The 23,251-nt window shown below is 39.2% G+C and overlaps 1 protein-coding gene across 3 annotated transcripts in view; it reads left to right on the plus strand.

Moving 5' to 3' along the window:
• The window catches only part of STAU2 (staufen double-stranded RNA binding protein 2), a 473,318-nt gene that overhangs the window by 21,478 nt on the left and 428,589 nt on the right, over positions 1-23,251 (plus strand). Inside the window, exon 2 of one of the 3 annotated variants that reach the window (XM_006860010.1) lies at positions 2,848-2,913. The exons of the other annotated variants lie outside the window; for them this stretch is intronic. Coding sequence (XP_006860072.1) covers positions 2,896-2,913 — 18 coding nt within the window. The 5' untranslated portion in view covers positions 2,848-2,895. The remainder of the gene's footprint in view (positions 1-2,847; positions 2,914-23,251) is intronic. 3 annotated transcript variants of the gene reach the window in all.

Below are 23,251 nucleotides of genomic sequence, written 5' to 3' on the forward strand. Positions count from 1 at the left end.
CATGAATGCACTGCTCTCTTCACTTCTACATCAGAGGTGAATCTTCGTCCTCAAAGGACTGCTTTCATGGGACCAAACAGGTGAAAGTCTGATGAAGCAAGATCAGGACGATAGGGAGGAGGTTTGAAACCTCAAAAGGAAGTTTTTGCAGAGTGTCAACAGTGTGGGCAGAGGTGTATGAACATGTATTAACATGTAAGATCACAGTGCCCTTGAAATACAGGCTTCAGTTCTTCAGTGAGCATCTCATTGTTGACTGTTGAATCTTTTTCCTGATAGTGTTCCTATACTGGCCCTTGAGAATCCCAGAAAACAATGAGCATCAGTATTCCAGCTGATGGTTGACTTTTGAACTTTCTCTTGGTTGGCAATGGAGGATGTTTCCATTCCATACTCTGTTGTTTGGTCTCTGGCTTGTAGCAGTGATGAATCCATGTCTCATCACCAGTAACAGATTTTAAAAAAAACCAAACTTTTATCTTCCCTAGAGTATACAAATTTTGTTTGCAGATCCCTAAGCGCTTCTGTTTATGCTCTTCTGTGAGTTGTTTTGGTATCCATCTTGCAAAATTTTTCGAATCCCAAGCCTGTCATGGATTATTTCGTAGGCAGAATCATGGCTGATTTGCAAATGATTTGCCACGTAATCCACCCTCACTCATCTATTCCACAGAATCCTTTCACATGCATGATCTGTGTTGTCATCAGCCATGGGCTTGGACGAGCATTTTAATATAACCTGAATGTGGATAATTTTTGACTCACCTTGCATGTTGGTTTGTTCTCAGGTACTTACTGCCTGTCTCCTGGTGGATGTGTTAGAGACGAGTGTCTATGCAGTTCTCTGTGTTGTTTGTGTAGTGTAGTCCAAGGCGGGTTCATGTACTAGGATTCATGGCATTCCTGGTGCTCCACTTCAGGCAGAGCAGAGGCTTGGCAGTAGTGAGTACTTCTGGCAGCGTGTGAGTGAGAGTGGGGACTGACCTCACCTCAGCTTACAGCAAGTCTCGGAGAACAAAGGAAAATCATATCCTCCTTGCTATCAAGCTCTTGTTGCTCATCCTGTGTATCCAGGCCGCTGTATAGACAGCTGCCTGCAAAATCTCAAGATGGCTGTGACGGTGTAGGTCAGCTGACAGCCCATCTGCCTGTGTCCTCTTTCCACTCCTGTTCCTCTTCCTCTTCCAGTTGACAGTCCATCTTTCTAGCCTACTCTTTGAAGCTTTGGGTTTGGGTTCCAGGATCACCATCTGTATCTGTTTTACCTGGTGTTCTGTGTCTTTGTTGCAAGAGGATCTTCTGAGTGCGTCTGCATTCCTGCCATCTTAGCCTGGAAGTCCCACTTGAATTTTGTTAAAAATTGGATGTTATTCCTGCCCTTAAGGTATTTTTTAAAATATGTGAAAAATGGTGTGGGGACCCTGGCTGATTTCCTCTGGCTTCACAAGTAGAAAGGAGACTCAAATTAAAAATCAGCCTAAATATAACCAATCCCCATCATGGTTCTGTCCAGGCATTTTGTGGAAGTTACAGAGACTATAGTAGAAGAAACATAATTTATTATACCACACCATGCCACCCTCTGGAGACTCAGACAAGTATGTTACTGAGAGAATGTGTCTGCTGCCAGCCACCATCACATAGACATGTTTAAACCCCATTTTGTTTGGAATTAACCTGTGTATGCATAAACTTTAAAATCTAGCAATACTTTTACCCACATAATATATGTGTGTGTGTCTTGAAAAGTCATACACACATACACACATATTAATAACCTTTTCTTCTAAAGGAAATACTCAATGTGAAATTTTTAGAGCGTAAAAATTTCTATATAGTGATAAAGGGGCTTCAAAAAGTTTGTGGAAAAATTCCATTACCTTTTCATCCCATTTTTTCATGAAGTTTTGAAGCCCCCTTGTATACTTTGCTGCTTGGAGTTCGTACTTTTTCTTTGTATCAAAACTGTGTTTTTGCTTTGTAGATGATGTTTTGGGTGATCTCTACATAACATTTTATGTAGATTCTTTGCATTATTAGAGCACACAGTTTGTTTATTTAAAATTTGAGTTTTCCTGCTTTCTATGTCTTCTGTTTCTGAATTAAATGTAAAGGTGATTTACCTCATGCAAATAAATAAAAACAAGGGGAGAGGGCTGTACCCAAAAGGAAACAAACCCAGATTAACAGTGGATATAAGTCAGGGTGGTAAGATTATGGGTGATTTCTTGATAAAGATTTATGTGAAATTTTAAAGTACCATGCTATTTTTAGAGTAACAATAATGAAAGTATAAATTGAGAGAGGAAAAAGGTCCAGCTAGGCAGTCTCACCATGTGTATTTAGGAGAATACTTGTGGGTGTTGTACCTCTGTTAGGCTTAATTTCCATATAGATTATGGGAACAAAGCTGTTTAAAACTTCTTTGGAGCAAGGGAAGTTCAAAACTAAATTTTAAGATTTTTAAACAATCTCACTTTGCTGGGTTTTAGAACTCCAGAGCCAGAAGGGATTTGTTCAATTCAGACCTGTACTGTGCAATATGGTAGCCACTAACCAAATGCTTTAAATTAATTAAAATTTGTTATTTAAATTCAAATTAATTCAAATTAAAGATTGACCTTTTTGCTTGCACAGCCACATTTCAAGAACTCAGTAACCACATGTCACTAGTGGCTCCTGGATTGGACAGCACATAATCAGACTGTTTCCATCACCATAGAAAGTTCTATATTGAGCTATATCAACTTCATTTTATATTTGTTTTCATTATGGGCATGTGTTTAAGATACTAATTACTGAGGTCAGTGACTAAGTTGAACTTTATTTCTTCATTTCACTTTTCAGTTTTTGGAGCCGTGAGGGATATAGCAGTTTGGTCAATATTGTCTTAACATGCTTCAAATAAATCAGGTGAGTTTGTATTAAGCCATGCCATATTTATGTGGTGCTTTGGCCATAAATTATAGAATATTTTAATTTAGCATTTCTATTTACTATAACCTGACCACCGCTTTTTAGAGCAACTAAAAGTATACTATATTTTCATCATAGGAGACTTTAGGGAAAAACAGGCTGCTTAACGACTATAGTTAGTGATAGTCATGAAAGTTGTTAACTTCTGAATGTGTAGAGCAGAAGGCTTGTTCTGTTTGATATTGCATCCCTGTGGGGCTTACTGGTTTGATCATGATATAACTCGGGCAGGTGGCAGTTCTGAAGGCTGAAAGCATTTCTAGTGACAGATCCTGTGAAATAGTTTCTTTTTCTAGCTACTAGAAAACTTGTAGAAGTTTCTCTGCTAAGTAAAAGACATGATATGCTACCATAGACTCACTGGAAGAAGTATTTTCTTAGGTGTTAGCTTTTCTTCAAGAATTTCATATATTTGAATTTATCCTTTCTGAACAATGAAATCATTGTATCATAACTATAATGTTAGAAAATACGTTCATTTCTTTTGATTGAAAATCAAAAGAGAAATAATCCCCTATGCTCATAATTTTATTCACTCACTTTGTCTAAATCTCTGCCAGTTTCTGTCTCTAATATACCATCTGCAAGCTAACAACTTTGAGTTTCTATTTGGTCTAGCCCTTTTCTTCTGAGTCCAGATTCATATAGTAGTTATCAACTTGATCTCTTCACTTGGATGTCTTTATACATCTCAGACACAGTATACGCCCAAGAAACAATCTGAATGCTTCCATAGCGAGAGCTGTTTCAGCTCCATGATTAGTCCAAGGTCATTGCAGCTGCAGGGACTTTGCACAGGATAGAAGCTCTGCTTGGACCTCTTTTCCTCTCACCTGTGCTTAGCTCACTTCGCTAAGGAGCCATTTTTATTTATTTATTTATTTATTTAATGTTTTGTTGTGAATTATATGTTAGTTTACATGAGAGAACCTCAGTTCCATATTCATTCCATCGTATATCATTACATTGCCATGCTTCCAATCCCCTCCATGCATCATCTTCCGACCAAAGGGCATATCCTAGAAGCCCGTGCTCTACACTCCCCCCTACCTCCTCAGTCTTCGGCCCACAGTTCCTCTCCCTCTCTGAATCCAAAGTCCCCAGCCGCTTCATCCCTCCATGTCATCATCTCTGTCTCCATCCCAGGCATCCCCGGTTCTCTGGGTGGGCTCCCCTTCTCGGCTCTTATCCGTTGGTGGTCCCAGAGACCTCCGCTCCTATAATGGAGAAATAATCGCTCTCTTCCTTACTACAAAACATCTACCCTTGCATTTCCAACACTCACAATCCGTCTTGATAACCATTATTCACTACAGTATCGTACGTAACCCAACTGTATTTCATGTCATCAGCTCCACCTAGACAAATTGGATAGTACTCACTGGTGATTCTGCCTTCCTCCATGCCCCCTAGCTCTAGGTTCCCTCTTGAAAGCTTGTAAGCCAGTTACTTCTTGCCTTTGTAGTCCCTCCCTTCCCATTTGGGTATCCCAAGTTGCCCCTCTCTGTCTACTCTGTGTGTGGAGGGGATGGGAATGTTTCTTTCTGTAAGGATTTGTTGCCTCTTGTGTCACTGCATTCGTATGCATAGGTCAAGTTCATCAGCTTGGATCAACTCAATCTTCTCCCCCCAGCCCCCAAGGAGCCATTTTTAACTTCCAGCATAGTAAATGCCCGCATGGCACCCTGGTTTTTAATTTTTTTACATATGACATGATGCAGTTATATTCAAATATGTAATTATTTCAGACATGTCTCCCTTGTTAGACTGTGTTGTTGTTGTTAATTGCCGTTGAGTCGGTTCCGACCCATAGCGACCCTGAATAGGGTTTCTGAGGCTGTAAATCTTTATGGGAGCAGAAAGCCTCATCTTTCTTCCACGGAGCAGCTGGTAGTTTCGAACTGCTGACCTTGTGGTTCACAGCCCAATTCATAACCACTATGCTACCAGAGCTCCTGTATGTTCTGTGAAAGCAGGGACTTTGCTTGTTTGCTCTTCTATTTTTAGGCCTAGTCTAGTTCTTTATATTTTGTATGTAGCTGTTGAATGAGTGAATGAATGGTGCTAGGCTTATCAAAAAGTCAAGTAGATCTCCATTTTTTCACAGTAGCCACTCCATTTAGTTATGTTATCAGTTTTGGTATTTATGTGATGCTTACTTTATACAAATGCCCTTAACATTATTAACTCTCTGCTTTATGAAAAGTTCTTTGATTTTTCTTATACTAGAAAATGTCCTTGTGCAACAAGTACTGCTCTCGTTAAAGATAGTACTGCTGTTGTTGTTAAGTGCTGATATGTTGATTTTGACTCATAGCGACCCTATATAGCGTTTCCAAGGCTTTAAATCTTTGTGGTAGCAGAAAGCTTCATCTTTCTCCCATGGAGTGACTGGCAGGCTTGAACCATGGACCTTGTGGTTTGCAGTCCAGTTCTTATCATATGGAACCACTATACTCAAAGATAGTACTAATATAGGCCTAAAGGAATCTCAAAGCTGTAGTGTGTTCAGTGCTTCTCGTAAACTTCACAGTAGCTATCAGATCCTACTGGAAGCATCCATGGCACATGTAACACTTCCCTTGCAAACTGTTAAAGGTGTGAAGCTGCTGCTGAGATACTTTGTATGGACACTTGCCATTAATTATATGGGTACAAGTAGAATAATTTGTTTCATTTTTGTACCATAAGTAGATAGAAATGATAATTCAAATTTTGCCAGTCAGTTTATTGAAAATTGTAGTTTATGGATTTGTCCAAGTGAAGATTTGCTAACTGTCTCTTATGCTACAGGACACATTGAACCACACAGAGAATTCCTGGGGAACATTTTGCATGGCCATAAACTAGAAATTGTACATGTTGTTGCTCTTGTTAAGTGCTGTTGAGTCAATTTTGACTCATAGATACCTTGTGTAGGCTTTCGAAGGAGCAGTTTGAATCACCAACCTTGTGGTTAGCAGTCCAGTGCTGATCCTACAGTGTCACACCAGGATTTTACAAGTGCCTGGATATATACACACGTAGTTTATATAAGATACGTATTCCTAGAATGATATAAGGATTCCTTCTTATTACTGTGACTATATGTTTCTTTCCTAGTGAGAGTTCAAGCTAAACATGAAAAAGAATGGAAAGGTGATTTAAGGTGACTCTCAACTTGAAACAGTTGAGTTTTTATTGTGATTTTCAATCCAGTTATGCACTGTTTAATGTCCATAGTCTATTCTGTGAAATAAGACGTTGGATAATTTGGACATAGGTAAACACATATAATATACAGGCAGTTCCCAGATTACCATTGAATTCTGTTCTAAGTTTGTTTTTAAGTTGAAATTAAAGTTAAGTTGAAATAGTTAGATACAGTTTGTATATAACTCCAACTAGCAAGATGTTTGTCTTAGTATGTGGTATACTATTTATTCTAGGCATAAAAAACATTAAACACTTGCAGATACATGGAAACATCTTTAACATAGTAACATAGTAATCATAGTATTGTTTTGATGCATGTTGCACAGTGTTGCCCATTTGCTATTACAAAGCATTGTATGTACCTTGAATTTTGCACTTTATGGGGCTTGGGACCACATATGTATACGTGGTATATGTGGGTGAATGTTGCCTGAACAGATGTTAAGTGACACGTGGCTGTACTTAATTTAGAATTACTTTGTAAATTTTGGGCGGGGCATCTTTTTTTCCTGTACAATGCCAGAATTAACTAGTTTTTCCATATATGTTCCTAGAATTAATTTAAGATGACCAGGCTATTAAATACCAACTTGATGTCTTATTTGATATTATCTCTCACATTATTATGGAACATAGGAATGCCCCTGATCTGTTAATGATGCTGGCACTTCTACTTTTGTTATCCTCAGTTTTGCTTTTGCCTTTTAAGAATGGTGTTATTCATGCACAACTCATACCATTGTAGAAAAATTAGGTGCTTTTGATAAAGCAAAAAAAAAAAAAAAGAAATCAAATAACTCCACCTTTTTTTTTTACAGAGATAATGATTGCTAACATTTTGGGGTGTATACTTCTAGATATTTTTCTATGCAGGTATGTTTTTATATGAATATATGCTATTTAAAAAATGAGTTATAGTGAATAATATCTGAAATGATTTAATATTCCACAGTTTGGTAGTACTAAAATGTATTTAACCTACTACTTATTGTTGGACAGATTTTTTTTTTCATGTTTTATTGTGAATTACATGATATTTTACATGAGAGAACTTTAGTTTTACATTCATTCCATCATATATCATCTCATTGCTATGGTTCCAATCCCCTCCATGCATCATCAACCCACCAAAGGGTATACCCTATAAACCCACCCCCTACACTCCCCTCCTCATTCTTCAAGACCCAGCCCCTCTCCCTCTCTGAATCCAAAGTCCCCATCCGCTTCATCACTCCACGTCATCGTCTCTGCCTCCATCTCGGGTCTCGCTGCTTCTCTGGGTAGGGTCCCACTCTCGGCTCTTCTCCGTTGATGGTCCTAGAGACCTCCGCTCCTAGACTGGAGAGTTAATAACTCCTTCCTTGCTACCAAACGTCTACCTTTACATTTCCAACCCTCACAATCAGTCCTGATAACAGTCATTCACTATTGTATCACAAGTGACCCTTCTGCATTACATTTCATCAGCTCCGCCTAGACAGATTGGATAGTACTCACTGGAGATTCTGCCTTCCTCCATGCCCCCTAGCTCTAGGTTCCCTCTTGAAAGCTTGTAAGCTAGTTACTTCTTGCCTTTGTGGTCCCTTCGCCCCATTTGGGTATCCAATGTCCAAGTTGCCCATCTCTGTCTACTCTGTGTGTGGAGGGGGTGGGAATGATTCTTGCTGTAAGGGTTTGTTCCCTCTTTTGGGTTACTGCATCCATAGGTGTAGATCAAGTTCATCAGAATGTCTCAGATCACTTTTTTTTCCCCCCTCTTCTTTCTTCTCCTGGTTGAGTTCTGATCATCCATTCATCGAGACCAGGTCACGTGGGCACCATATGCAAGTGTGGGTGTTCTTGTGCGTATGCCCTCTCTTCCTGTCAGCTGGTAGCTTCACTGTCCACTCTAGTCCTCTGTGGCCATGCCGCTGACTCTGGGCCCAGGAATCCCCAGGTCTCCCCACAGTGCTGGCCAACCATGTCCCCATCTGGGTCCACAGGAGCCCACCGAACATTGTAGGGCTTAGCTTGCCGCTTCATTGCTGCTTTTACCCCACTTCCCCCTATTGACGATGCGTGTGGTCACCAATCAGGGTGCATATTTCCATTGAGTCTTAAGTCTTGGAAGGGGGTTTGCATTAAGGTGACCCGACCACTTGCCTTTATGTTTCTTGGATAAGCAATTTGTTTGTTCTTGTAGTAACAGTCCATCTGCCTCTATTATTTTGTATTTTTCCTGTAGGTCTTTCTTTCAAAAAGTATCTTCTGTACTTCTAGCCACTCCAGGCTGGTTTGCTCATCCTTTCAAGTTGGAATTTCCCGTCTCTGGAGATCTGGATGTGGTTCAGGTTTCTCCCTATAGTCTTATGTATTGCAAAGGCTTCACAAGAATCCTCCTTCACTGGGCACTTTGTAGCCCCATTTTAGGTATTCCAATCAGTTATTGGCAGAAGACGGACTTACAAGCTTTCTATGGTGATGTTTCTGACTATTTCTTTCTCTCCCCCTCCGGTGTCTATTTTATATTATAATGCAAGGAAAACCAAGATTCAAAAGACTGCCGAGCATCTTAACATTATTACCCCCCTTTCCCCATTCCTACCATGGGTCAATCTCTGTATCCCAGAGCCTTGTAGTTCCAAGATTGTGCACGCATCATTCTTTATCTCTGTGTTGGACAGATTTTAATATTGTTGTTAGTGACACAGTGATTTATATGTAGTGCAGTGGGCTAATGCATCAGACTGCAAAGTCGTTTGAACTGTACGGTTAGTGGTTCAGGCTCACCAGTTGCTCCTTGGAAACCTATACAGGGTCGCTTTGGGTCGGAATTGACTCAATGGCGTTTAACAACAACAACATACATATACTTACATACATAAATATATATATATATATGATATACATAGATATATTTGTATATTTATGTATGTGTGTATATGCATAGATATCTACATCTGTGTATCTTCTAGACAAGGGATATGTCAGTTTCATGATATTTGATACATGTTGTTGTTAGATTCCATCAAATCAAATCTGACCCAAAGCAGCGCAATGTATTAACAGAAGGGAACAGTGCCTAGGCTTGTGCCTTCCTTGTAGTTGTTGCTATGTTAGAGCCCATTGTTGTAGCCTCTGTGTGTCAGTCAATCTCGTTGAGGGTCTTCCTTTTTTTTCTGGCCCTCTGCCAAGTGTGATGTCCTTTTGTAGGGAATGGTTCCTCCTGATAATGTGTGTAAAGTATGTGAGATGAAGTCTCGCTGTCCTCACTTCTGGCTGAACTTTTTCCATAGCAGATTTACTTGTGCTTCTGGTAGTTCATGGTACTTTCAGTAGTGTTTTCCAGCATCATAATTCAAATACATTCTTCTCTGGCCTTCCTTAGACATAGTCCAGCTTTCACATGCATGTGAGGGCATTGAAAATACCATGGCATGGAGCAGGTGCGCGTTAGTCCTCAACGTGGCATCTTTGCTCTATAACATTTTACAGAGGTTTGCAGAGTTGATGCAGAGATAACCAAAAAGTACCAGATTAAATCTGCCAGAGGTCTATGAGAATGCCTGCTTCCTTTCTTTCTTGACATTTTTTCCGTCTTAATCAATCTGTGTGACAAGAAGTCATAGTTTAATTTGCATTTCTGTGATTTGTTTATATTTGATAGTCTTGTGTTTGCATTTTGGGAATTGCTTATTTGTGTTCCATGTCGTTAGTTTTCTTTGTATTTGTAAATGAAATGGTTTCTATTATACCATTTGAGAATTTTTTAGTTAGTATTTGTAACCATTGCTTTATATTGTTTTCATTCATTATTCAACAAATAACTAGTGGAAATCTCCTACTCTCCAGGGTATGGTACTTGGTAGGATTTTGCTATATTTTTGGACCTTTCTTTCTAATGATTAATTATAAACCATCATTGTTGTTGTTGTATGCCATCAAGTCAGTTCTTACTCATGAGTGACCCTGTGTAGGATTTCCAAGGCTATAAGTCTGGAGGGGCAGAAAGCCTCATATTTCCCCCGCAGAGCAGCTGGCGGGTTTGAACTGCCAACCTTATAGTTATCAGTCTAGTGCTTATCCTACAGCACCACAAGCATTCAATTTTAATGTTAAGCTTTGCTGTTGTTGTTAAATACCATTGAGTTGGTTCAGACTCATAGCAACCCTATATAGGGTTTCCAAGGCTGTAAATTTGTATGGGAGCTAAAAGCTTCTTTCTCCTTGTGGAGTGGCTGGTGGGCTTGAACTGTTGAGCCTGTGGTTAGCATTCTAGTTCTTATCTTACAGAACCATTGTGCTTCTAACATTAAACTTTAGCAATTATAAATTAAGAAGGCACATGTACTGTGAAATAATATTTTTAAATGAGTGACTGGAATAGAGCTTATTTTTTTTGTTTTGGATTAACTGGTGAGGTTCACTTAACAGGTCACTGTTGTTGTAAGGGTCTGGGGACGTCTATATTAGTTAGGCAGCTGGAGTATTGGAGAGCCCAGCATTAGGGAATGTATTGAGTTCTAAGTAGTCCTCTGTCTTTTAAAAAAATTTGATGGTAGATGTGACAAAGACCTAGAGTTTGTGGGATAAGGGTACTGATCTCTCACAGGTTTGTTGTGAGGAATAACTGAGGTAACCAGGATAAAATTCTTAGTCCTTGTGTGGCGCTGTAGGATAAGTACTGGACTGCAAGGTCGGTTTGAACCTCAAGGTTGGTGGTTTAAACTCATCAGGTGCTCCTTGGAAACCCTCTACAGGGTCGCTGTGAGTTGGAATTGACTGGATGGTACTTAATATTACTAATAATGTTGCTGCTCTTGCTGCCTGGCTATGAAGGTTGGTGGGAAAGGAAGGCAGACTGGCTGGTTAGTGAGTAAAGTATTTGGGAGGAATGAATCACTTGGATACTTTTTCAAGCTGAACTTGGTGTCTAGTGCCCTCTTCTTTCCTGCAATAGTTACCAGAACAAACCAAAACAAACTCTCTGCCATCGAGGTAGTTACAACTCATAGCAACGCAAATCGGTTTTCCACGACTGTAAATTTTTATGGGAACAGAATGGAAACAAATGAAATATGCCCTTTGATTGAACCAGTATACAGTATATAGCATGGAGGCAGTTTGCAAGAAGTAGGACAGGGAGGAGCGCCCAAAACAACATTCTTTGTCTCTCTCTCAATATTAATAATTTGTGTTCCTCCTAGCTATGGTGGTGTTGTTGTTGTGTGCTGCCAAGTTTCTGACTCACAGCAACCCTGTTTAGGATTTCTTCTGTAGCCTGTAAATCTTTACTAATGCAGAAAGCCTAATTTTTTCTCCTGTGGAGCTGCTAATGGATTTGAACTGCCAACATTATGGTTAGCAGTCCAGTGTTTATTCTGTAGCACTAGTGCCCCTAGTCGTGGTGTAGACACTTGATAATAATACATGCTGTACTGGACAGAGTGATTCTAAGAAACTTGACTCTATATCAGACAAAGTGATATTTGTGTTTAGTAAAAGATTCCATGATTTTGTAGCAATACTTTTTTTTTTTTTTAACTTTCTCTTGTGAATTGGGAGTCCTGGTATGGCGCTGTGGGCTAATGCGTCCAACTGCAAAGTCATTTGAACTGCAAGGTTGGTGGTTCAAGCTCACCAGCTGCTCCTTGGAAACCCTATACAGGGTCGCTATGGGTTGGAATTGACTCGATGGCACTTAACAACAACAACGACATTGTGAATTGGGTGAAGGTTTACAGATGAGATCATCAGCTCTACAGTCAGCTAATTATACACCTTGTTTTATCTCAGTGATTACAATCCCCACCCTGCAACATTTATCACACTTCCTCCCTGTGGCTTCCCTTTACATCTTTTATTTCATAAATGAGCAAGGAAAAATCTTTGATGTATACATACAAAACAAAAAATTAGAAAGCCATTTAAATGTCCAAAGGGCACGTTCTACCAGCCAGCCTCCTCCCTATAGGCACACAGCCACCATCTCTCTCCCTATTTTTCTAGGTGGGGATCACATGCTCTACTCATACTCTTCCTTCTCGATCCTGGGATTGTCTGTTCTGAAATGAAAGGTTACCTACTCCCTCCTTTTAGTTACAAATCTTCTACAATTACAGTTGTGACAATCGCAGTTAATCCTGCTAACAGTTATTCACAGTGGAGGCATAAAATTCTATCACTGTCAACCCCCACCCCCTTTCACCAGATCCAGCTGAATAAGAGGGAAAGTATTCAGTGGGGAGTTTACCTTAGTCTCCTCATTCTGCAGCTAAGCTTACTCATCAAAGCTCATAAGCCAGCCACTTCATTGCCTCTGTAGCCCCTCCATTTCTGATAGCCAATATCTAAATTTCTCATCCCCATCAACCCAGGACACTGAGGAAACTAGGTTATTTTTTCATATGAAGCATCCTTCCATTCTGGTTGTAATTTTTTTTTTAATGTTTTATTATGAATTATATGATAGTTTACATGAGAAAACTTTAGTTTTACATTCATTCCACCGTATATCGTTTTATTGCCATGGTTCCAATCCCATCCATGCATCATCAACTGATCAAAGGGTATACTCTATAAACCCGCCCCCTCCCCCAGTCTTCAGTACACAGTCCCTCTCCCTCTCTGGATCCAAAGTCCCCAGCCGCTTCATCACTCCACATCATCATCTCTGCCTCTATCTCAGGCATCGCTGCTTCTCTGGGTAGGGTCCCGCTCTCGGCTCTTCTCCGTTGATGGTCCTAGAGACCTTCTGGTTGGAATTTTGAGTCACTGCATTCATAGGCAAATGTCTAATTTGTCAAATTGTAGCTTTTGCACTTGTTCTCAGTATCAAGCAATATCAGACACTTGTTCTCACTATTTCCCTTGATTCGAGTTCTGGTCGACTTGCCATCCAAGCTAGGTCAAATGGGTACTAGCTATAAGTTTGGGAGTTCTTGCATACCTACCAGCACTTCAGACCAGCTGGCTGCTTCACTCTCTGCCCTAGCCCCCAGGGGCTAGGGCAGTGCTCATGGGCTCAGAAGTTCATACATCTTCTTAAACTTCAGACCAGCTAGTCCTTCCTCCTCTCTCTTATCTCAAGGTCAGCAGGTGCCAATGGAACATGGCCAAACTCAGTCCACGTCTTCATTGCTGCATTTCCCCCACTTCCACTCACAAATATCCACAGGTTGTCATCATTGAGCCCATGAATTTCCTTTGAGTTTCAGCCCTAGAAGGGAGTTTTCCCTGATGGGCTGACTTTTTTTTTCTGGTGCCTCCATAGCAAACAACTTGCTTGATATTCAAACAGCCAAACAACTTGCTTTTTTTTTCTGTAGGTCTTTCTTTCATTAAGAATCATCTGTTCTTCAGCAGTTCTGGGTTGGTCTGTATGTCTTTTCAAGTAAGAATGTTCCAACTCAGAACCTTCTGGATGGGGCTCAGTATTCCACCTAAGGCCCCATACTTGTATAGGGTAAAAAAGATTGGGAAAAGAAAAAGAATAAAAAGAATAGAGTTTAGGAGTCCTGGTGTGGTGCTATAGGATAAGCAGTGGACTGCTAACCACAAAGTTGGTGGTTCAGACCCACCAACTGCTTCTGGAAAACCCTCTACAGGGTTGCTATGATTCAAAACCAATTTGCCAGCACTTGACAACAATAAGATACATATAATTGATTCCCAAAGAAGGGGGAAAAATGGGCTGAAAACTTTATTGTGCATTTCCACTCACTCATATCGAGGATGTAAACTTTTGCAGAAGCAGATTGCCTTAGTTTTGTCCCACAGAGTAGCTTGTGGGTTTGAACTGCTGACTTTTTCAGTTAGCAGTCCAAACAATAACCCACTGTGCCCCCAGGGCTCTTTATAATTATAAAGGAGTCAATTAATCAATAGCACCTATAAATCATAAACATGTATATGCCTAATAACAGTGCTTCTAAATACATGAAGCAAAAACTCATAGAAATGCAAGGAAAAATGGAGAAATCCACAATAATATTTTAATATTACTTCTCAGTAATAGTTATGGATGCCAGAAAAATCATCAGAAACATATAGTATACTTAATAACACTATCAATCAACTTGAACTGATTGCATTAAACAAACACTCTGTCCAAGTAGAGCAAAATGCACATTTGTTCACATGTTCAGACAGAACGTTCGTTTACCAAGATATAGACATTGTGGATCATAAAAGAATTATTAATAAATTCAGAGTCAAGTCATGTAAAGAATGCTTTCTGAAAAAAATGAATTAGAAATTGTTAACAGAAAGATTTTTGTGAAAATCCATAAATATTTGGAAATTAAGTGACATATTTGGATGTAAAAGAAGATATCAAAAGGGAAATTAGAAGATAATTTACACTGAACAAAAATGAAAGCACAGCATCTCAGAAGAGGCAGCTAACATGGTAAGTACTTATGGGGAAGTTTATAGCACTACTTCTTACAATGGGAAATAAGAAAGAAGCTTGATCAGCCCTATAAATATTAATGGGATTATAATTGTACTTAAAAACCTTCCTACAAAGAGCTCCAGATCCAGATAGTTTCCCTGGTGAACTCTACTAAACATTTAAGGCATAAAAAATTACCTGTACAAGTGAATGCTTTGTCTTTGTAGAAAATCAGCATTGGACTGTGAATCACAAGCTTGGTGATTTAAGACCTCCAGCTGCTCCTCAGGAGAAAGATGAGGCTTTCTGCTCTGGCAAAGGTTTATAGCCATGGAAACCCCACACAGGGTTGCTGTGGGTTAGAACTGACTCAATAGCATTTAACAATTCCTACAAAAACTTAAAAAATAATGAAATGGAGGGCATACTTCCTAAATCCTTTGATGCGAGCAGAGTCCTGGTGTGACACTGTAGGATAAGCACTGGACTGGTTACCCACAAGGCTGGTGGCTCAAACACTGTTTGAAAATCCTGTTGCTATCTAGTTGAGCCTGACTCATGGTGATGGTCATCATTGTCAAGTACTGTCGAGTCATTTCTGACTCATAGCGGTCCTGTATAGGGTTTCTGAAGAGCGGCTGGTTGGTGAAATGCCGACCCTTAGGTCAAACTGACCTTGTGGTCCAGTGCTTATCCTACAGCGCCCCACCAAATGGTGGTTGTTACATGCCATGACTGTAAATCTTTTATGTTGTTAATGCCGTTGAGTTGGTTCTGACTCATAGCGACTCTGTATAGGGTTTCCGAGGAGCAACTGATGGGTTTGAACTGTTGACTTTATGATTTGAAGTTCAGTGCTGATCCTACAGCGCTGTACGAGGCTGTAATCTCTATGGGAGCAGAAAGCTCATAGCCATGCCTTGTTGGAAACCTTTTACAGGGTCACTTTTGGTTAGAACTGACTTGTAGGCACTTTACAACAACAACATGATGTGGGCATTACCTGGAAACCAGAACCAAACAAAGACTGCAAGAAAACCATATACAAATATTCCTCAAGAACATAGGTATGAATATGTAAACAAAATTTTAACAAATCTCATTTTATGATACATTAAAAAAAAAAAGTGGAGTTTATCCTAGGAATAATGTAGGACTAATACTAAAAGTTAATCAATATGGTGGTGGGGGTGGTTATGTGCCGTGGAGTCAGTTCTGACTCATAGCGACCCTGTACAGGGTTTCTGTGGCTGTAAATCTTTATGGGAGCAGAAAGCCTCATCTTTCTCCCGCGGTAACAGCTGGTAGTTTCAAACTGCTGTCCCTGAGGTTAGCAGTCTGATTTATAATCACTACCAGAACTCCTTTAAAAGTTAGTCAATGTGATTCACCATATTTATAAACAAATAAATGGCAGCAACAATTGGATCAAGCATAATAATAGTTGTGAGGATGACACAGGACTGGACAGTGTTTTGTTCTTTTGTGCATTAGGGTTGTTATGAGTTGGACTAGACTAGATGGCATCTAACAGCAAAAATACATAATAATAAACACATGGTCATCTCAATAGATGCAGAAAAATTATTTGAACAAAATTTAACATTCCTGATAAAAATCCACAACAAGCTAGGAATAGAAGTAAACTTTCTCTATTTTATAGACATTTATAGAAAATATACTTAGCTCACATTGTATTTATTGGTAAAAGGCAGAGCATTTTCTTTTTAAAAGGAGAGATGTCCACTTCTATCAGTCCTGTTCCTGGAGGTTCTAGCTAGTTCAATCAGGCCAGAATAAGAAATGAATGATAATCAGAAAAGAAAGGAATAAAATTGTTCTTAATCACAGATGACCTGTTGATATATGTAGAAAATCTCACAGAATCCTATTAGAACAATATTTGAGTTTAACAAAGTGGATAGGCCTGATAAAATATGTTAAAGAAAATGAGGAAATATAAAATATTGCTGAAAGAAATTAGAAGATACCTAAATACACTGAGAGAGATGTTTTTTCATAGGTGGGAAAACCTTGTTAAAATTTTAACTTTCCCCAAATTGATTGAAAAATTCAAGGCAGTTCTATTCCAAACTCCAAAACCAAGAAGCCGTGTTGCTGTGTGGTTGAGGCTGACTCACGGCAGTGGGGTAGTTATGTACTGTGGAGTTCATTCTGACTCACAGCTAGCTCTCCTGCATAGAGTTTCCAAGGTGGTATATTTTTATGGGATCAGAAAGCTCATATTCACTGTATAAGACAGAGTAGAACTGCCCCATAGGGTTTCCAAGGCTTTAATCTTTATGGAAGCAGACAGCCACATCTTCACACAGAGCTAGCTCTTAGCTACTGTGCCACCACGCTCCTTTACCAAATCCCAGGTTTATTTTTATTTGGAAATAGATAAACTGATTCTAAAATTCATATGGAAATACAAAGGACCTAGAGTGATCAAAATAACTCTGAAAATGAGAAATGTTGGCAGGTCAATACCACCTGATTTCAAGAATTATTATAAAGATACAGTGCAGCATCAGTGGTATTGTTGTTGTTGAGTGCCATCGAGTTGGTTCTGACTCATAGTGACCCTGTATAACATTTCTGAGGAGTGGCTGCTGAGTTTGAACTGCTGACCTTGTAGTTCAAACCTACCCTGCAGTTCATTGCTTATCCTATAGTGCCACAACAGGACTCCATCATACTTCTGGACTATCTATTCTATGCACAGGTAGAATAGATAGTCCAGAAATAGATCTGTGCCTATCTATCTATACATATACATACACACAATTCGGAGTCCTGGTATGTGTGTTTATATATATACATATTTGTATGTATGTGTGTTTATATATATACAATTTGGAGTCTGGTGTGATGCTGTGGGGTTAATGTGCTGGACTGTAACATCGTTTTGAACTGCAAGGTTGGGAGCTCAAGCTCACCAGCTACTCCATAGAAACCCTATCTAGGCTCACTATGAGTCAGAACTGACTCGAAGGCCCTTAACAACAAAAGACGATTCAGTGGAGAAATTATACCCCTTTTCACAAATGATCCTGTGGCAATTGGATATCCACTTATAAAAAATGAAGTTGGGCTAATAACTTGCACCATATTAAAAAGTAACTCAAAATTCATAGACCAGAATGTAAAATCTAAAACTGTTAAGCTACAAGAAGAAACATAGTTGAAAAAATGTTTGAGTTCTTAGTTAATGATTTCTTAGAAACAACACCAAAAGCACAATCTATAAAAGAGCAAAAGCTGCTCTCCCAAGATAGTAACGAATGTAAACAAAAGTAACAGATTGGGAGCAAATTTTGCAAAGCATATAATCCCCCCCTGCCATGGAATACATTCTGACTCATAGCAACCCTATGTTATTGCTGTTAGGTGCTATAGAGTTGGCTCTGACCCACAGCGATCCTGCATAGGATTTCCAAGGAGTAGCTGGTAAGCTCGAACCACTGACCTTGCTGTTTAAAACGAACTTGCAGTTCAGCTCATTAACCTGCAGCGCCACACGAAGACTCCAGAGACTTTGTAGCATACATATAAATAACTTGTATCCAGACTATACAAAGCACCTGTGAAATTCAACAATCAAAAAAGAAATAACCCAATTTAAAATGGGTAAAAAAATCTAGATAGATTCTTTACCAGAGGAGATATATGTATAGCAAATAAGCAAATTAAAAGATGCTCAACATCTTTTGTTGTTAACAAAATACAAATTAAAACCACAGTGAGATACCATTACACACCTTTGTTGTTGGATGCCATTGAGTTGGTACTGATTCATAGTGACCCTTAGCACAACAGAACAAAACACTGAGCAGTCCTGGGCCAACCTCACAATCATTGCTACGTTTGAGCCCATTGATGTTGCTACTGTGTCAATCCAGTTCATTGGGGGTCTTCCTCTTTTTCTCTGACTCTTCACTTTACCAAACATGGTATCTTTCTTCAGTGACTGGTCCCTCTTGACAACATGGCTGAAGTATGAGAGATGAAGTCTGGCCATCCTGGCCTCCAAGGAGCACGCTGGCTGTACTTTTTCCAACACAGATCTGCTTGCATTTTTGGCAGTCCATGATACTTTCAATATTCTCTAGCGCCATAACATGGATGCATCAATTCTTCTATGGTCTTCGTTATTCACTATCCAACTTGCACATACGTCTGAGGTTATTGAAAATACCAGGGCTAGCATCAGGCACACTTTAAGTCTTGAAACTGACATCTTTGTTCTTGAACAGTTTAAAGAGGTCTTGGGCAGTAGCTTTGTGTAATGCAATATATCGTTTGATTTCTTGACTGCTGTTTCTGTGAGTGTTGATGGTTGATCTGAGCAAAATGAAGTCTTTGACATCACCTTTAGAATGACTAAAACTAACAAAGACCAACAATACCAAATGTTGATAAAGATGAGGAGGAACTAGAACTTAACATACATTGCTGATTAGGATGGGAAATTATCTACTTTCTTAAAAGTTTAAGCGTATAGTCACCTTATGATCTAGTCATTCTCCTCTTACTTATTTACTCAATAGAAAAGGAAGTATATATCCATACAGGACTTGTATGTGAATGTTCATAGCAGCTTGATTTTTAATAGCTAGTAAATACAGAAAATGCACATTCAGATGTGAATGGGTAAACAAATTTGCTCTGTCCGTACAGAGGACATAGAAAATCTTCTTTAAAAAAGGGTGAAAAAGAAATACTTTTCATAGTACTCATCAATGAAACATGCAATAGCATGGATGGATGAATCTCAAATTATGCTGAGTGATTGAAGAGACAAACGTGAGTACTTACTATAGGGTTCCAGTTACATTAATTTCTAGAAAATGCAAACCTATTACTAGGGACTGAAAACCAGTGTTTGCTTGAGAATGATGAGAGGCTGGGGAGTAGTTGTTGTTGTTGTTGTTGTTGTTAAGTGCCGTCCATTTGGTTCTGACCCATAGCGACCCTGTATAGGTTTCCAAGGGGCAGCTGGTGAGCTTGAACCACTGACCTTGCAGTTCAAACGACTTTGCAGTCTGACGCATTAGCCCACAGTGCCACACTGGGACTCCTTTGGGAAGTAGTTGTTGTTGTTGTTAAGTACCATAGAGTCGGTTCCGACTCATAGCGACCCCGTACAGGGTTTCCGAGGCTGTAAATCTTTACAGGAGCAGAAAGCCTCATCTTTCTCCCGTGGAACAGCTGGTAGTTTCTAACTGTTGACCTTGAGGTTCACAGCCTGACTTGTAACCACTACCCTACCAGAACTCCTTGGGTGGAGTAGGAGGAGGAGGGGAGAATTATAAAGGACATGAAGAAACTTTTTGGGAATAGTTAAGTTGCTCATTGTCTTGATTGTGGGGCTGATTTCATGCATTTATACGTATGCCAAAATTGATTAAATTGAATACTTTAAATATACACAGTTTATCACATAATTAGTCATATCTCAGTCTGCTTTTAAAAAGAGTGAAAGGAGATATGCAGTGCAATCATGATTGAATTCTTATTTTAAATGTGACAAAAAAAAACCCTCCAGACCCGTTGCCGTAGAGTTGATTCAGACTCACAGTGACCCTATATAGGGGTTTTTGAGGCGGTAAATCTTCACAGCACCAGACAGTCTCATCTTCCTCCCAAGGAAAGGCTGGTGGGTTTGAACTGCTAACCTTGCAATTAGCAGTCCAGTGTTTATCCCACAGCAAGCACCACCAGGGTTTATTAAATGTGATAATAAGATGATATACTTTTTACTGTTTTTTTTTTTAATGCTCAAATTATGTTTTTCTTAAAAATCATTTGTATAGTGAGATTATCCTTCCTTAGTATAAAAGTAATATGAGCACATTGGGTCCTGGTGTGGACTGCTGACTTCAAGGTTGGTGGATCAAACCTGCTAGTAGCTCCTCAGAAACAGGATTACTATGAGTTAGAATCCATTCAGTGGCACTTAACAGCAACAATGAGCATACTGAACAAAATTTAGAAAACATGAGTAATATAAAGGAAGAATTCCATCAGCCCCTCACTACTAGTATCTTTTAAAAACACATGCAAAATTTTCTATGCGTTACCAGTGGAGACTGCCTAATAAATAGATGAGGGTGAGTAAAAAATTTTCCACACTGCGGTTATATTAAAACACTTATCCATATCTCTGGCTGATTACAACATAGCATGCGCATGAAATGATTTTGTCAAGTAGACAAGTAACAGTGGATTATGTGGCAGCATCGGTGGGCTTAAGTGTTGCAACAATAGTGAGGTTGGCCCAGGATCGGGCAGTGTTTCGTTTTGCTGTGCATAAGGTTGCTATGAGTTGGTACCGACTCGATGGCAGCTAACAACAACAACATTGGATTATGTGACAAATCGTTTGCAAATCAGCATGGCTTTGCCTATGAAATGATCTACAACAGACTTGGGTTTTGAAAAATTTTTGCAAGATGGGCACAAGAAACAATTTACAGAAGAGCATAAGCAGAAGCATTTGGACATCTGCAAACAAAATTTGGACTGGTAACTCGAAGGAAGGTAAACGTTTCTTTAGAAAATATCATTCTTGGTGTCGGGACACCAGTTCATTACTGTATAAACCTGAGAGTAAACAGCAGAGTATAGAATGGAAACCTCCTCAATCACCGACCAAGAAAAAGTTCAAAAGTCAACTATTAGCTGGAAAATTGATGTTTACAGTTTTCTGGGATTCTCAAAGGTCAGTATTGGAACATTATCAGGAAGATGGTTCAACAGTCAACAGTACTCTTTACAGTGAGAGACTCAGTGAAAAGCTGAAGTTTATACTTCAGATTAAATGCAGAGGACTGCTATTTAAGGGTTTTGTGGTCTTGTATGACAATGCATGTCTGCACACCTAATTTTCAGTTTGTTTTTTTTTAAAGATTGAGTTTATACTCTCAAGTATATACTGTTCTCATTAATGTGTATTATGTTTAGATCCAGCATTTTCGGGATTCCCTAAAGCATTCTGAAATTACCATGGTTGAGTTAATATCTCAGAGGAAAATAGATGGGAAATCAGTCATAACAAATGTAAATAAGAGATTTTAAGCAACTTCATGGTGCTGAATTCTGTATGCTACAAAAAGACTATATTTGTAAGTAAACTCTGAAGAAATAGTAGTATTATGGATTGAATTGTGCCCCCCAAAATATTTGTTGTAAATCCAAACCTCTGGTGTGATTCTGTAGGAAAGGAGCTCTGGTAGTGTAGTGGTTACAAGTTGTGCTGCCAACCTCAAGTTCAACAGCTCTAAACTACCAGTTGCTCCACAGGAGAAAGATGAGGCTTTCTGCTCCTGTAAAGTTTTACAGCCTCGGAAACCCTATACAGGGTCACCTATGAGTTGAAACCGACTCCACAGTAAACAACAACAACAAGAAGGTCAGTTTGAATTGCAAGGTTCGCAGTTCATCTCGCCAGCTGCTTCTTGGAAACCCTATACAGGGTCACCTATGAGTTGAAACCGACTCCACAGTAAACAACAACAACAAGAAGGTCAGTTTGAATTGCAAGGTTCGCAGTTCATCTCGCCAGCTGCTTCTTGGAAACCCTATACAGGGTCACTATGAGTAGGAACTGTCTCAATGGCACTTAAATAACAACAACAACATGCCTATAGTTACAATTCCACCTGGAATGGTTGTCTTTACTATGTTAAAGAGCATTAATTAGCACAGGGTGTATCTTTAATCAGTTTCTTTTGAGATGTAAAAGAGATTAAACACAAACTAGCATTGAGAGACTAGGGAGAAAAAAAAATCCGAAGCACATGAAGATCTCCAAGCACAGGAAGTTCGTTCGCCCAGGAAAGAAGCTCAGAAGACACCAGTACCTTCTTCCAGAATTCAGACTTCTAGCCACCCACGTGTACTATTTCTGTTATAGCAGCACTAGGTAACACAAGTGAATAGGGATGCTTTAAAATGAATAAACAGTATTAGAATTTCTTGTATAAAGAGCTAAACAGGTTTCTTGAGAATCCAGAAAATGTCATAGAAGCCTAGCTAATATTTTTGAAAGGAATGTCTCTAAAAATATTGGTGTACGTATTAGTGATTGTATTTAAAAATGAGACAGGCTGTTTTCCTGTTGAGTGGCTCTTCTTCTAGGAGAAAGTGATATTTTCTTGTGGATTATTTTGGGTTGATGAAACTAATAAGTAGAGGTGATATCAGGAATATGCCTCATTTCTTTTTTGTTTTGTCATATTTCTGATTTTTACCTCTGTTGAAATAGTTTGTATGCTGGCAAGAGCATAAACTCTGAAATCAGGTGACTCTGAATTCATCTGATTGACTTTCTCACAATGAATAAGAGCTTTTCCAAAATGGTGATTTCTTCCTTCCGTCTTCCACCTAAATTTTATTCTTTAGACCAGTAATTGTAAGTCTAGGAATAAAATAAGTGTAAGATACCACTTTTTTCAATTGTATTTACTGAACAAGATTTGGAAACATATGCAAAAAATTAAGATGTTTGTTAAATACCAAGGAGCCATAGTGGCACAATGATTAAGCACATGACTGTTAAACAAAAGTTGGTGGTTCAAGTCTACAAGCTGCTCCATGTAAGAAAGATGTGGCAGTTTGCTTCCTTAAAACTCTTCAGCCTTGGAAACCCTACAGTGCAGCTCTACTCTGCCCTGCAGGGTCACTGTGAGTCGGAATCTG

This window comes from Chrysochloris asiatica, unplaced genomic scaffold, assembly GCF_000296735.1.
Source record: "Chrysochloris asiatica unplaced genomic scaffold, ChrAsi1.0 scaffold00036, whole genome shotgun sequence".
In the NCBI taxonomy this organism is placed as follows: domain Eukaryota; kingdom Metazoa; phylum Chordata; class Mammalia; order Afrosoricida; family Chrysochloridae; genus Chrysochloris; species Chrysochloris asiatica.